Below are 16,589 nucleotides of genomic sequence, written 5' to 3' on the forward strand. Positions count from 1 at the left end.
GGTTTAAGAAAGACCCCTTCTCTACTCAAATTCACAAAGGATTCCTTCAAATACTTTTACCATGGTATTTTTAAGGCAATCTAGTGTTATTAGGTTTAAAACCAATTCCTCCTTGGTCCATACCTCAATCGAGGCCATCAGTAGGTGCAATGTTATGGAGTCACTCAGGTACTTAACCCCTAGTTCCTCATAGACCTCAAAATTCGCTGTAAATTGGGGAGGAACACATTAAAGGTACTTTAAAAATGTATTCTCCTCAACCTGTAGTTTCCTAGGAGATAGGTACCCCATAATTAGCTCCCATACTAAATCGTAGAGATGCATTTGGCTTCATAAAAAAATCATTACGGCTTTTAACAGACGACTACCTAACCTCACTGCAAAACTGAAAATGGCCCTTGTACATTTATTAATATCCAATCTTCTTTTCTATATCAGAGGCATCCAGTTTAATCTGACATCAAACTGGACCTCCAAATAGTGGAATCTCTGAACTTTAACTAAGGAGAGCCTCCTAAAACAAAGGTTTTTCCTTTCATAGGTTTAGGCCCCACGACCATGATATATGATTTTGACAAATTAATTTATAGGTCCAGCTCCCCCATAAAATTATCAAATGCATTTAATAACTTCTGCAGGCCATTTGTGGTTCTTGTCATCAGAACTCCATTGTCTGCATTAAACAATGCCTGCAGGGGTGAGAACCAACAGGCGGGCAATCGGACTTTACGTCCACTAATGCCTTCTCCAAGCCATTCAAATATAAGCAAAACAAGAACAGAGCAAGGAAGCACTCCTGCCTAACTCCACAACTTGTATTAAAGCTCTCTGAACAAGACAGATCTGCCTAGTATCTCACCACAGCACGGTTATCTGAGTGGAGATCACCTAAGACATATACAATATTTGGGCTGACCCCCATTTCCAGAAATATAATACATAACACTCAATAAATAATCGTCTAGTTAGTGTTTTTTCTTATAAAACAGAAAAGTAATTTATTACGCACACACAACTGAATACTGCTTATTAATTAGCAAATATCTACAAGTAGGCAGATGGCAATGCATATAATGCCCACAATGCCCCTCTTATTGTATAAAGAGTGTAGGATGAATGTTGTGGTCTGTGGTATTGAGAGAGCGTAGTTTAAACGTACCTATTATAGATGTGAAATGCTTATGTTTAACAATACTGCATTAATAATATTATTAATTGAAACGTATTTTAAACGTGGAGAATTTTCATATGCGTGAACTAATGTCAACTATAAGAAATAATCGTTTATATTATGCCTAACTAAAAACATTAAAACGTATAAAACTGCATTCATTAGAATTCGTACACCTTAAGTTAGCGTGAGTCGAGAACTAGCTGTGTAACTCTCATATTAAAGCGTATTTTTCTGTTTCTCCAGTGTGCTGACTTGCAAAAGACCATGACCCAGCAATTGTTCTTTTCTTCACTTATTTGCAACAATGCTAGATTTTCTCATCCGCATGCTAGTAGCTTTAGTATAAAAATTATGGACTTCGAAACAAACATGGACACTTTCAAGGACATTAAAGCGCGGAGAAGAGAACTCTTGACCTGATGTGTGTGCCAAGGAAATGAAGTAACCCCGGATATGCCACCTACGAAAAACGTCAATCATGAAGACCAATTAGAAGCTAAAGAAATATCGTGAAATGACTAATGCATTACTTAATGTATAATTTGATAGGTTACAGATAGTGGGGTGTAGTGACTGTCCAATAGAATTTTGGGGGAATGTATTACGAAAAAGGGATAAAAACCCATGACACAAGAGACAAAGGGCATTAGGTAGGGAATGATATCGATTGCATCCAGAAACTCTGTCACTCTATTTGGTGATATGAGACTTAGACAAAATATCCTCACCCATTAGACTGCCCCATTACACTTTCCTCCTTATGAGGGAAGTGTCCCTTGTCCATAGTTTAGATAGACTGACGGCGATCTAACTGATGTCCTGAAGACGAAGACTGATCCTGTATGCTGACCTATTCTGAGGAGGGTAATTATGTAATTGCTAATGGAAAATTCATTTATTTTGCCTTTTCTTTCTAGGTACCAACTGCTGTGTGTTTTTTTGAATAGAGACCTTAGTTAGATGGTTTCCAAATTGATGTTCTAAATTTTTTTGCATGAAGCCCAACATGCTAATGCTAATTAGTGGTTAGATGAGGTATCCTTATTGACTGACATAACTGACGTGACTGGCGTAGTGCTATGCTGAACTCAGACCTTTAGGAGGTTCTATGTATCGCGATTTGCTTATATTCACATGATTATCTTATGCTTCTGATCTTTGCATTATTGAAAACTTATCATAGTTGCCGCCTTGTGATTATGTTCATTTGCTTCTTGGTTTTGAGATTAATACATTTGCTATTAGATTGTAATCAATAGGGAATAAAATTCACAAAAACTCCATTAAGGTGTGGTTATTCATGACTGAAAGGTCATGGTTGCGCCGAAGGTTTATTGATGCCTAAAGTGAAATACATTGTGGTGATATATGTTGACAATGTTATTGACATATTGATTGATATATTGATTAGTTATCTCGTCTTACGGTGTCTCACCACTGGGTCCAAAGATTCATCGGCCTAAAACGAGTCCTGATGTGTATAAATTAACATAGACGGACGCGTTAACAGTATCAAAAGCTGTGGCTAGGTCAAGGACTAATAGAATACAGTGTATGTCTTCGCCAAAGATCTATGGCCTTGTACATGGAGTTTTCTATGCTAAAGTGAGGCTCTATAAACAAAGGGATGCAGTCTCTGTGACATTTTTGCAATGTATATTTCTCCAGGTGGCTATTTTCTCAATCACTCAGGCCAATAACCCTTGTTCAGTTTTCTTATGAGTGCTCTCAATACTGCACTCTAGCATCTTCATTACCTTAACTACTACTTTTTCTTCATAATTTCTAATAGCAGGTGACTCATTGATAACGTTGCTCACGTAGCCTTTTTCTGTATCACACTGTTTTATATATTGAGTACCACCATCCCATAATATTTCTAATCCAAGTCTTCTGATTTAGTCTGTCACAGACACGCCTGTTCTCTCAATCCCCTTAGTCCAGATGATGACTCATGGGCTTCTAAATAGTTCTTCAAAAGGTTCAATCCCCTTAAATACACGTATATGATTGAAAAAGCGAAATTTATTTTTAAATATGAGTGTGTGCACCTCAATTCAATGCTACATAAAACTCCTGTCATTTGTCACTACGTTGTATTATCTATGTTTACACACACCTTTACACTGTTTCATGTCACCACAAGGAGATCACATCTGAACACAATAAAGAATGAATGAATAATCGATTTAACGAATGTAAATAAATGCTCTCTACCTGCACGTTAAGAAATACTGGGCTGTACTTCATTAATTGTTTAACAAGGGAAGTGTCTCTGTCCTTCTAATTAATTATTTTTTATAACTAAGTCAACCGTGAATCACTGTAACTTTTTATTTACTAACCAGACGTTCATACTTTGTTTTACTGTGTTGCAGCTTGTGGTATAGAGAGGGAACTTGTTGTACTTGTTGTACCAGATATAGAATGGCCTAAACCACATCCATTATTTCTTTGTAGCAGGTATTGCTTTTTGGAGTGATGTCTTTATTTTTGTTGTCCTGGGATATTCTGGAGTGTGAGCTGAAAGCACAAAGCTTCTTTTAGGGCGCCATGCTTCAGAGTCTTCCACCAGCAAAGACATGTAAAATAATCACAGCGCCTGCAACATCGAAATTCGCTCCTTGGGTCACCTCTCATTTTTGACAGGCCAGAGGTTATACTGCCGCTCAAGCCCTATCAGCCCCTCGTTAATGAAAAAATACTCCCAGCAAGACAGAGCCTCCATAACTAACACTCAAATTGCGATGCTTTGAAAAAGAAACTGCACTGAAAGAGCAGGTACCCCTAATTTCCTTAAAATCTCAAATAAAGGGCCTGATTCAGAGGCCGTCCGCCAAGGTTCCGCCGCCGAATGACCGCACCGCGGTCAAAAGACCGCGGCGGCCATTCAGACATTTCCGCTGGGCCGGCGGGCGCTCTCCAAAAGAGCGCCCGCCGGCCCAGTTGCAGGGGTGCGACGGGTGCAGTTGCACCCGTCGCGTATTTCAGTGTCTGCAAAGCAGACACTGAAATACTTTGCGGGGCCCTCTTACGGGGGCCCCTGCAGTGCCCATGCCATTGGCAGGGGCACTGCAGGGGCCCCCAGGGGCCCCGCGGCACCCCCTACCGCCATCCTGTTCATGGCGGGTTTCCCGCCATGAACAGGATGGCGGTAGGGGGTGTCTGAATCCCCATGGCGGCGGAGCGCGCTCCGCCGCCATGGAGGATTCAATGGGGCAGCGGTAAACCGGCGGGAGACCGCCGGTTTACACTTTCTGACCGCGGCTGAACCGCCGCGGTCAGAATGCCCTCGGGAGCACCGCCAGCCTGATGGTGGTGCTCCCGTGGTCAGTGACCCTGGCGGTCACCGGCCGCCAGGGTCAGAATGACCCCCAAAGTGTCTATGTATTGATGGAATGGATCTTTTAGACAATGGCATCACCATAAGGTAGGCGGTAGCTTTCAAAGTAGAATAATTTTGCAGCCATTGCTGAACTATGCAACTAAAACTATGTGACATTTGTTGATTAGAACATGTTTCTTCCCTCTCTGCTAACTCATTTTTTTTCGAAATATGAACTTGGACGTTATTTGCGACCCTTGTTCATAATTATTAGATATTTTAGAATGCATGTGACTCATAGCCCAGCATGGGATTAGCAACCTTATCATACATACTGCACAGATGGTATAATGGCGTTAACTGATTGAGAAGATTAAAGCATATTATGTTCTACCAATAAAACGCACTAATATCAGACTTAACTGTTTTCTTAATAGATCAACTACACCGGTGCAAGCATGAACCCCGCACGCTCCCTGGGACCTGCTGTCATAATGGGAAAATGGGAGAACCACTGGGTAATTTTTATATTTCTACTGGATTTTAATATTTTGTGCATTTTTATTTCTGTCATAATGGTAAAATGGGAGAACCACTGGGTAATTTTTATATTTCTACTGGATTTTAATATTTTGTGCATTTTTATTTCCGCATATTTGAAGTATTTACATAGCTCAGTGATCAATACAAAGTATTCAGTCACAGTACAAAGTAAAGCAGTAAAAAATACGGATCACCAATCTTTTTAGGCAATTTGGAAGAAATAAGTAAAATAAATAAATGTTCGTCAATAAGTACAGAACAAATGAAAGTCCTTAAAAGTATGAAGAGAGCTGGATAGCAGGATGTTTTATTGCACACCAGAATTATACAAAGATAATGTATTTTAGAATGTCGTTTGATTTAGAAATTCAACTTGCCACAATTCTAGGATGCTATTTTCTAAGCATTGTAACCCAATAGGGTTGATAAAGACCTTAAAGACCAATTATAGGCCTGAGCTGCAGGGGAGGCTTATAACGTGACAGAGGACCTTTAAGAACTGGTATAGTCTAGTGCAAAATGCTTTTAATGCTTTTAGATTTCACACACTTAAGGTTAAATGCTGTAAAATAAACAGGGCAAACAGAAAGAAAATCATTAGAGTATTAGAGCAGAAGTTCTATACCTGCAATTATAATCCGTGAGCAACTCAGTTGTCTTCAGTGGAGCTTTCAACATTCCAATATTGTAATATTTGTTAGCTAATAGAGATATCAGGACAATAGATTTGTGGAATATTGCTTAGTAATTGTTCTATAAAAAATTGTACATTTACTTTCGTTATGCTAGGGTATTGGGATTTGTGTACTGCATACCTGCCACTGGTGTGGCCTGTTGACAATGTATACTGGAAAGAATGTGGGCCTCATCATGAGTTTGGCGGTCCCTCTGCGGGACCGCCAAACTCGCAGGGAAGAACACCACCGCTATGGCAGTGGCATGCTCTCCAAGCATATTACAATGTTCCAGCTGGGCTGCAGAGCAGACAATGCGCATTCCAACAGAGCTGGGCAGGGGGGCCCTGCACTGCCCATTCAATGGGAATGGGCAGTGCAGCAGCCCTGCTATTGCTCCCAGTACTAGCTTTCCTCCAGCCTTTTCATGGTGGCGTCCCCGCATTGGAAAGGCTGGCGGAGAGCTGAGTTGTAATCAGCCAGGCGGCACAGAGTACAACTCAGGCCACCGTCACCACGCCGGAAACCATGTTCCTGGTGGGGACGGTGGTATTTAGGCGGGTCCGTCCAACAGGGTTGCAATGTGGTGGTCAGACCCCCACCGTTTCGGCGGTCTGACCATAACTGCAAGGCTGGTAGTCCTTCGACCGTCAGCCTCGTAATCAGGCCCTATATGTCGCTGCAATTTTTTGGGGCCCCTTGTTTCTGGTGCACCCTCTGAAAAACATCCAAACTGGGGCCTGAACGTATGGGTGTTGATGTTTGTTGGTGAAGGAATGGTATGTAGTGGGTGAGTTTTGTAAGAGTGAGCCAAAGTCAGAAATAATATTTGATGATTCTTATGTAATAACCTTAATATTTGAAGAACTGCCCAGGAGTTATATCTTGAAAATCAAACAACCAACCCCTTCCAAATAATTAATGTTTGTAGTATCCAGTTTAAATCAATCCAATTCCAATCAAATTGTATTGCAATTATTACACTTATATTCAATATTCCTATAACTAAAAAAATTGACCCCAGTATCCCCTATTACACATTTTATTTTACTTGCTTGGTATAAATTGTAAAACTCAAAGCATTTCAAGCCTGTGTGAGGTAGCTCTTGATCAGGAGTATTGTTCTACTCTTTCAGCATTTTAAGATAGATTTAAATTTGAAAATAGAATCAACATAAGTGAGAATTGTAGACAATTTGACTATCTCCTTGAAATGACATATAAAGGTTTGCAAAATTCACTAATATTTTCCAGTCACAATCCAATCTGTTTTGCACAAAAATATGGTGCCCTCTCCTATCTTTTCTATGTGGAGATCTCCACCAAAGAGGCAATATCCTTAAGCACAGGCATTCTAATTAGGAGTAACCAGGGAGAGTAGTAGGAATATGGGGAATTATTACTACTAAAGGGAAATGCTTTAGCAAAATTTAAGGACGGGATAAACAGGGACATGCTAACATAAAACACACACTCATAAAAGGGCAAGAACTATGCAGTTACAAAAATACATTTTTAAAGTTAACACAGCCATAAAGGTGTCAAAACCTGCTCAGATCTAATATAGCCCAGCATGGAGTAAGTCAGGCACAACACATAGCTAACCACTGGTACTGCAACAGGCATAGAAACCAATGAAGGCCGGCAATTAAAAGACAACCCCTGGGAACTAATGTTAAATACATTAATGTTAAATCATCATTTACAGTTTGGAGGTGTGTGTTTGGTTTTTTTTTTCCGGTGATTTAAATATCATTAGTATAATTATTTTTAATGTAATGACAATGCTAAAATACATTACACTTTTTAAAAATATTTTTTAAATGTATTAAGTATATATTTTTTAACCAAGTTTACTAAATATTAAATAAATTTTTTAGTGTTATCATTCAAAGGTTATTATTTATAAATTAAAATGATAAAATTAAAATAACTTATTATTTAATTTGAGTTGAATTAAAATGTTTACACCTTTAATTTGGTGAGTTCATATGCTGTAATCGTATTTCCCTATTCTCAGGTTGATGCTAAATATTTCATAATCATTTTAATGTATATTTTCATTACAATATTGTTCTTAAAAAATAATAAACATTATTAGATTTCTACATATTTTCCCGTAGGATGATCTTCATCAACCATATGGTTGTAAAGTTACTTTGAATAACTATAGAATCATAAATACAATCATAGGAGACTTCTCTCCCTCATTAGAGTGGACAAGGCAGTCTACACATGGGTATAAATCTCCACTAGGAAGTGGAAAACAGCAAAGAAATGGAGTTACGCCTAGGTGTAAGAGTAAATATACACCTGAGTAGATCTACATAGGAATATTTACTGCTGCAAATTAGACCCAGTCATTTTAGAGCTTTCCAGTTTTATTGATGGTTTTTTTAAATTTTGACTCTGCTAGCATGACAAGTACAATACTTAATGCAAAGAGAGATTAACCAATGATTGCAGGCCTTAATGCTAATTCAATATCATAAAACAAGGAGCACACTAAAGGGCGTAGAATTTATCTGAAGCCCTCACTGTGGAAATACAATTAACATATGTGAAAATGGTGCAAGACACCTGACATGCTCATTTGGTTGAATTTGATTATCTTCATAGGAAGACTGTTAGCTGTTCTGACAACTACTGCTACTTGGATTTGTCATGTAGACGTGGGGCTTGATAGAAGTGGGGCTTGATCACATCAATGATTTGGTCAAACTACGCTGTTGTTAATATGGCTATAGGTTTTGAGTAAAAAAGAGACTTTTTTCAAATGATTAGACAGCAATGGTGTTTTAACAATCTCTTTGATCACCCAGTTTGTGGTTTACAGTAGCAAGAGTTCTGGAAAGTGCTGCGCATCGAAGGGCATTTCCACAATGCTGACAATTTGGAATTAAATATTTTAACCATGAAATGTTTAAGTTTAACTCTTTAGGTTTTATGTATCCGAATGAAGCTATCCCGATAATGTGTCTCCTGAAATAATTGTAATCTTTTTCTTTATTTGTTGGATTGTGTGAATGTATCATCTATGTTCATTTATTTGATTGAATAAAGAGTTTAAAGTCAAGTCAACTTCATAGGAAATATGAAGGGTTTTGGATGGTTTGGACATTTAAGTCACACAGATGAAATCTATGTAACCAAATGGAAATAACTTATATGCAAAACATTGAGTGATATTAATATTTAAAAAAAACTTTAAAGAATACAAGATACAAAAGTTAAGTGAGATGCTAACAGTTACAAAAATCATGTTGCGTGCAGTTGAATGGGTGTCTATGCTGAAAGATGCAACTGTAAAAAAGAACAATCTAGTTTTACCATAGAATCTAGAACTAGGGAGAGAATTAGAACTGAATAAATCAACACCTGAAATAGTAACAACTCAGGCACATATTTATGAGGTTTTGCTTGCACTGCACAACTTGATACATGTGTGGTGCAAACCACTAAGTCATATATTTGAAGCCACATAAACCCACTTTGCATGGCTTTGAATGGCTTCAAAAAAATGGAATAAGTCAATGCAGAAATGTGTGCTGTGTTGCCTTACTCTATATTTATTTATTTTATTATTTATTTATTTATTTATTGGATTTATATAGCGCACAGCTACCCGGAGGTTTCCCGGCGCTTAAGACCATGCAAGACAAAGGCAGGCTCAGGAGAGCAGCTTGGACGGTTACTGGTTAAAGAGCCATGTCTTAAGCTCCTTACGAAATCTAATGAACACCCTTTCATGACGTAAGTTAGAAGGAAGAGAATTCCAGAGAGAGGGAGCTAGGAAAGCAAAAGAGCGTCCCCCCATTTTGGCACGTCTGATTCTGGGCACCTGGAATTTTTGTTGATTAGAAGATCGAAGTGAACGAGAGGGCCGATATTGTTGGACCAAGATTTTAAGGTAGTTGGGAGCTAAGCCCGTATTAATTCTATGCATATAGCATAGGGCTTTGAATTTGGTGCGATTCTCAATTCTTAGCCAATGTAGTTCACGAAGTGCACCAGAAGTAGGAGTGATTCTGGGAAGTTGGCAAAGAAGCCTGGCCGCCGAGTTCTGAACAACTTGAAGTTTGTGTAGTGCTTCTTTATTCGCACCCAGATAGAGCACGTTTCCGTAGTCCAGTCTAGAAATAACCAGCGCTTGGACCACGGTTCTTTGGGCAGCCACAGGAAGCATCCAGAGAATTTTACGAAGCCACTTCAGGATAGCGAAGCAGGTAGAAGCTACTTTGGTCACCTGTTGTTTCATAGTCAACTGATCATCAATTATGATGCCCAGGTTACGTGCAGAGAGAGAAGGGATTGGGGGGACACCCATTTCAGAGGGCCAGTGTTGGGGGCCCCAGAGTGATTTTTTATTTCCAAATATGAGGAGTTCTGTCTTTCCTCCATTAAGTTTGAGTTTATTAAAATGCATCCAATTGGCTATCTTAGATAGTCCTATTTCCAAAGAGGGAGGGTTAGAGGTTTCTTTGGAAGAGAGTGAAAAAATAAGTTGAGTGTCATCAGCATAAGAAAAGATAGTTAGACCAGCTTGTTCTGCTATGCTCGCCAAAGGACTGACATATATTTTAAAAAGTAGTGGACTGAGAATGGAGCCCTGGGGAACTCCATAAGGGGATGCGTGAGTCAGAGAGGAAGCTGTATGGGAGAAAACCTGAAAAGTCCTATTGGATAAAAAACTGGACAACCACAAGAGGGCTTTGCCGCCAATGCCCTTGATGTTAAGAGTTTTTAGGAGAGTTGAGTGAGATACAGTATCAAAAGCTGCGCTTAAATCCAATAGGATAAGAGCTACTGTTTCTCCTTTGTCAATTTGTTGGCGGATATTTTCAGTCACACCCAGTAAAGTCGCCTCAGTTGAATAGCCGGCACGAAAACCAGATTGAGAAGGATGAAGGATGTTACTGGTTTCTGCAAACTGGGACAATTGAAGATTAACATGCTTTTCCAAAATTTTGGGGAAAAAAGGAAGGAGAGAAATTGGGCGAAAGTTAGAGAAAATTTCAGGATCAGAATTAATTTTCTTTAGTAAAGGAAGAACCATTGCATGCTTCCACGATGCAGGAACATAAGCTTCCGTAAATGACATGTTAAGGAACTGCATGATGAAGAGAAGTATGGGGGGGTCTAGCTTTTGAAGTACCGTAATGGGGATAGGATCTAGGGGGAACCAGACTTAATGCTTGTGAGAATATTAAAAAAAGAGGCAGTATCCATGGGAAGCCATTCATTAAGTAAGTTAGTGTTATTAGCTTGGGTCGTTTCTTGAGTGATAGGAGAAGGTAAAAAGTGAGTGGATTGGGGTTTAATACTGATGCTGGGATGATTAGAGTAATTGTGGAATTCGGAGTAGATTTTGTCAATTTTATCCACAAAGAAAATTGCCAAATCATTACATTTTTTGGAATCAAAATCAGGGGGCTTGGATAGGCGAGAGTCACCAGAGAGTTCATGTACTACTTCAAACAGCACTTTGGGGCAGTTCTGAGATTGTAAAATAATCTCGGTGGCATATTCGGCACGCGCGGTGTTACACAATCAGTGGTAGTTAAGAAGGGCTAGTTTGTAAGTAGATTTCCTGTCTGGATCATAGTTTTTTCGCCATTTCCTTTCCAGGTTCTTGCATTTAGTTTTTTCTGTTTTAAGTGTTTCTGAAAACCAGGGGGCGGGAGGATGCTGGTAGCCCTGTTTGTTCTTTTTATTTGATAGAGGAAGACATTCATCAATGGCATAGGTAAGCCAATCAAAGATAACCCCGTCATCTCTTATACTCGTGATCGATGGTAAGGTTTTTTTCAACATCGAGTTCAGAATATTAATATCGAAATTTTTCCAGTTCCTATAAGTGCTGGATTTGGCGAAGGAAGAGGAGGGAGTCGGACCCGGTTTTTGTACAATCAAAAATTCCACCAAAAAATGATCAGACCAAGGAATGGGAATGGCTTGTTTACATGAAATGGTAGCAAGATTGGAAAAAATAGGGTCTAATAAATGTCCTGCCTTATGCGTGGGGCCTGAATTATGTAGAAAAACATTTAATGCCGCTAAGTTATCTAAAAGAGTAGCGCTCGTAGTACAAGATATATCATTAAAATGTAGGTTCAGGTCACCTAAGATCAGAAAGTTGGTGGTTTCTAATAGAAGGGGAGCAATAAGATCAGGGAGGGTCGATGCCCAGAGACCCGCGGGGCCAGGAGGACGGTAAATAAGGGCCCCGGAAAGAGTAAAATTAGGTGATAGTAGAAGTTTAAAAAACCCGGCTTCACAGTTTTTAAAATCCAGATCTACCCATTTACATGTGTAGTCTGTTTTAAAAATTAAAGCTATGCCCCCGCCAGTTCGGTCAGTGCGATTTCTTCCAAGATGGGTATAGTTGGGGGGAAGCGCATGCGCCATATCGGGTCCAGAACTCTCAATGAGCCAGGTTTCAGTTAGAAAGAGGGCATCAGGTTGTTGGTCCGTAAGAATGCTCAAAATATCGTCCTTATGCTTAGGTAGTGAGCGGCAATTTAGGCTGAGGAAAGTGAAGGGGGTAAGAGATAAGTTAGTCTTGTTAGTCAGAGGAGGAATTCGGCTAGACTCATAACGAAGGGAGCTACAATGAAGGGGTGGTGAGAGAGTAAAGCTGCAGCAAGAGCAGCTGTATGGGGCAGTATCAGGGATAAGGAGTGAGCAGAAGGGGTTGGGAACAGGTCGTAGGATCAAAAGATTATTACGTGTATAAGCAGCAGAATTTTGGACAGGGGTTCTGGCCCCAGGCCCCGGACGGCCACGGACGGGCGCAGACGGGCTTGCCTTAGGCGCGCCTTTGGCGCGCCCGCGGTGCGTCGGCTGCGCGCGTCGCGGGAGGCATCTGGATTTAAACTGAATAATCAGCTGTGGAGTTTCAAGTAATTGGGCGACCCGGAAGTGGTTAATCACTTCCTGTTGCACCAAACGTCCATCCACACAATCCAAAAAATTGGCGGTGGATCGGGGACACAGTGCAGGTGAGGGGAACGACAGAAAGATTAGTAATAACTAGTCCAAAGGATCGTTAAAATAATGCAGAACAAAGTGTGGTTTTTATTTTAAAAGGCACGGCGCGAGAAATGCAGAGATTAAAGAAACCGGAGCCCTTTACCAGGCGCTCCGCTTCAACAAGTGATTAGTACAATACTAGAGTTAAAATATGGGCAGGTACAAAATTAGAATAATAGCAGCGAAAACACGGAGCTCTTTACCAGGCGCTCCTTATCAACAAATTCAAGTGCAGTTTAAAAAAAGGAATATTCAATTCAAAATTACAGGCAGCGAAAGACAGAGCCCTTTGCCAGGCGTTTGTCTATTACCAAGGGTTGGGAGAGCTGCCACTCGTCAAGCGCGTCCGCTGCGCGTCGCGGGAGGCATCTGGATTTAAACTGAATAATCAGCTGTGGAGTTTCAAGTAATTGGGCGACCCGGAAGTGGTTAATCACTTCCTGTTGCACCAAACGTCCCTCCACACAATCCAAACAATTGGCGGTGGATCGGGGACACAGTGCAGGTGAGGGGAACAACAGAAAGATTAGTAATAACTAGTCCAAAGGATCGTTAATATAATGCAGAACAAAGTGTGGTTTTTATTTTAAAAGGCACGGCGCGAGAAATGCAGAGATTAAAGAAACCGGAGCCCTTTACCAGGCGCTCCGCTTCAACAAGTGATTAGTACAATACTAGAGTTAAAATATGGGCAGGTACAAAATTAGAATAATAGCAGCGAAAACACGGAGCTCTTTACCAGGCGCTCCTTATCAACAAATTCAAGTGCAGTTTAAAAAAAGGAATATTCAATTCAAAATTACAGGCAGCGAAAGACAGAGTCCTTTGCCAGGCGTTTGTCTATTACCAAGGGTTGGGAGAGCTGCCACTCGTCAAGCGAGTATATGTTCCTTACTCTGCGCTAGGGAGACATTCCATGGGCATTGTGTGGGTGTGCCCCTTGCCATACATCACAATACAAATTATTTTCGAAAAGAACATGCTCCAAATCTATGTAATCCATATCTACACATAAAATAACATAAAACAGTTTATTAAGACAAATATTATAAAATGTTTGTCAGGCATTGCAACATTGGAACAGAATTGGCAATGTAGATGAACCAGTATATGTGACATTCATTACAAGGTTGATATTCATGCCAACAAAAATATCCTAAAACATATTTCATAAAATGAGAAAATGTATATACAAACCTTTGAAGACCCTTTTAAATGACCTTTTGGGATAAGCCAGAGACAATAAAAGTTTTCAAATGAAAAATGCATCCGGATTTGAGTAATTCATTATCAGGTTTGACAACCTGCAATAGTTTAAATAGGTCTTTACTATGTGGATGGTCAGTTTGAAACTTGGGTAAAGACAGTAGAAACATAGGTGTTAGGAATGATAATCAGTTTAAAGCTATTCAGCGTGCATAAAAGGTCTGAAGGCTTGGTCCCACAGATTGAACTTCAGACTGAGGGGTCTCTGAAGGTTTTAAGAGCTCTGACAAGGGAACAGGCTCCAGTATAGTGATAAGAAAATAGATCTCTGAAAATATATCTGAATTGTGCTGAGTCAGGTCTTTGCTTCTTAAGAGAGTTCTTACTAAGCACAGCAGATTAGTTTTGGCTCTTAAAGAATGAGGGGGGGGCTGTTTGTACACTATCATTTTTGTTTTCACTACTGGACTATGAAAGAGAAGATAATGTTGCTAGCACAAGTGACATATTGGTTTGTGATCTTTTTGTTGACATTTGAAGCTACTAGACAACAGAGGATGGCACCAGAGCTAATCATTTCATTAAAACAATTGTCAATCTCTCACTGCATGGTTTCTACAAGCGATTTAAAATTGACCATTTGTTTTGGGTATAAGTTGGCAAAGTAGATTAAGGTGTGGTGGTAATGAGGGGCTAGAGCATTTAGAGCTAATCATTTCTGTTCTGAGATGGATCCGGCAGAAGATCCGGATACTGGATTCCCTCTTCACGAGGAGAGGCAGAGTACAGAGAGGACAAGGGAACAGCAGGGTTTTATGCACAATGCAATATTTAACTCCTATTGTACTAAGGTCTGGGCAAAATTTGAATTATGCTAGTGAGATTACGCCACTATGCTACATTGCATTTCTGTTGGGGAGAAATTTTAACACAAGATGTACAGTTCAGGTAATTTTTTAACATGAAGAGCATTTCAGTTCATTTTGTTTGCCCACAGTTTTTGATTACAAAACTACAAAGCTGACTGCAAGCGGAAGAGTACCTTTAACACAGTACTTTTAGTGTGGGTGGTCAACAAACATTTCTGGTAGATTTGTTTTACCCAAGAGAACCATTCTGGTGTCTTTTTAGCACAATACTGCAAATCTGAATGCAAACTGCAGTGTTTTGAACACAAGCGTCTAGAAATCAACTCAAAATTAAATTTTCCAGTTGAATGTTTACCTAAACAGACTTGTTGGGTAATTGTTTTAGTGCGAGAGGCAAAATGCATTTCATGTAATTTTGAGTGATTTCTTCTAATCTAGTGATAATTATGCTGCAACAATTTATGCTAGTTTCACACACCCCTTTGGTGTGATTTTACCCTTCTCTCTATACTGTTAGAGATAGGAGCCCAGCTTTGGTGTGACAACAGACCACCTCTCCTGTAAGCCTGAATTCAGAATGAGTTTCCAGGATATCAGGAACTATTAAAACTCTAGACTAAAGAAAGGAATGTATGGTTTCTCTCATCACAGTATTTTGGGAAACAGCCAATGTACCAATCTCAGTAGTGTTTTCTAAGTTATCAACCAACATGCCATGTGTCACCCAATTTCATTGCTGGCCATTCAGGAGATATCTAGCTGTGTAAATACTCTACAATTGCATGTATGCTGAGTCAGTACTAGTTACCAACTCCTATATTCATTGTCATCAGGGGGAGAAATAGATGGGTGGCATGGTTAAGTTTAGATTATATCCAATAACTCAAACACATTATTGACCCACGTAGTACATAATAATCCACAAAGCTTCTGTTGATAATGAATAGATGGAGCAATATATCATCCTTTGCAGTTTCGTGTATTCATGAATCTGCTTTGTTCTGAATAGCAAGCCATCACAGAAAGATTTATGTTTGTAGCCTCCATTATCCAGCTTAAAGCACCCATGCACTTCATTTGGACAAGTGCAAAATCAAAGAGCATGAGGGGGCAGGGTTAACATACCTTCACCACCAGTCCTATGTGAGGAGGGAGCAAAAAATTCATAATCAAAAAAATATTTATATTGTTGTCTTTGTGAATCCTATGTTAGATTTGCCATTCCTGGACCCTTGCAGACCCACGGATGTGGGAACCCAGGATAGGCTTCACACATTCTGTACAAGTAATGGAAAACAGTTTTTAGTGCAATACTCATGTGCTTGACCAGGGGCCACACATGAAGGTTGCCAGTGTACGGTGGGGACTGCTCACAAGGAGTTTGAGTTCAGAGCTTGGTGAGAGGCCAGGCCCTGCAAATAATGCTATTACACACATCAAAAGGCTGAAGGCCTTGCACACTGGGGGTTGGCTAACCATAAAGGGGGTCATTCTGACCCCGCGGGAGCACCGCCAACAGGCTGGCGGTGCCCCGCAGGGCATTCTGACCGCGGTGGTTTGGCCGCGGTCAGATGCGGAAAACCGGCAGTCTCCCACCGGTTTTCCGCTGCCCATTAGAATCCTCCATGGCGGCGCAGCTCGCTGCACCGCCATGGGGATTCTGACAGCCCATACCGCCATCCTGTTCCTGGCGGTTCTCCCGCCATGAACAGGATGGCGGTATGGGTTGTCGTGGGGCCCCTGGGGGCCCCTGCAGTGCCCATGCC

General features: G+C 40.3%; 1 protein-coding gene across 1 annotated transcript in view; it reads left to right on the forward strand.

Moving 5' to 3' along the window:
- LOC138273649 (aquaporin-4-like) overlaps positions 1-16,589 on the forward strand; it is a 147,409-nt gene that overhangs the window by 90,764 nt on the left and 40,056 nt on the right. The window contains exon 3 of the mRNA XM_069218897.1: positions 4,937-5,017. Within this exon, the coding sequence (XP_069074998.1) occupies positions 4,937-5,017 (81 nt within the window). The remainder of the gene's footprint in view (positions 1-4,936; positions 5,018-16,589) is intronic.

The sequence above is a fragment of the Pleurodeles waltl genome, chromosome 2_2 (assembly GCF_031143425.1).
Source record: "Pleurodeles waltl isolate 20211129_DDA chromosome 2_2, aPleWal1.hap1.20221129, whole genome shotgun sequence".
In the NCBI taxonomy this organism is placed as follows: Eukaryota; Metazoa; Chordata; class Amphibia; order Caudata; family Salamandridae; genus Pleurodeles; species Pleurodeles waltl.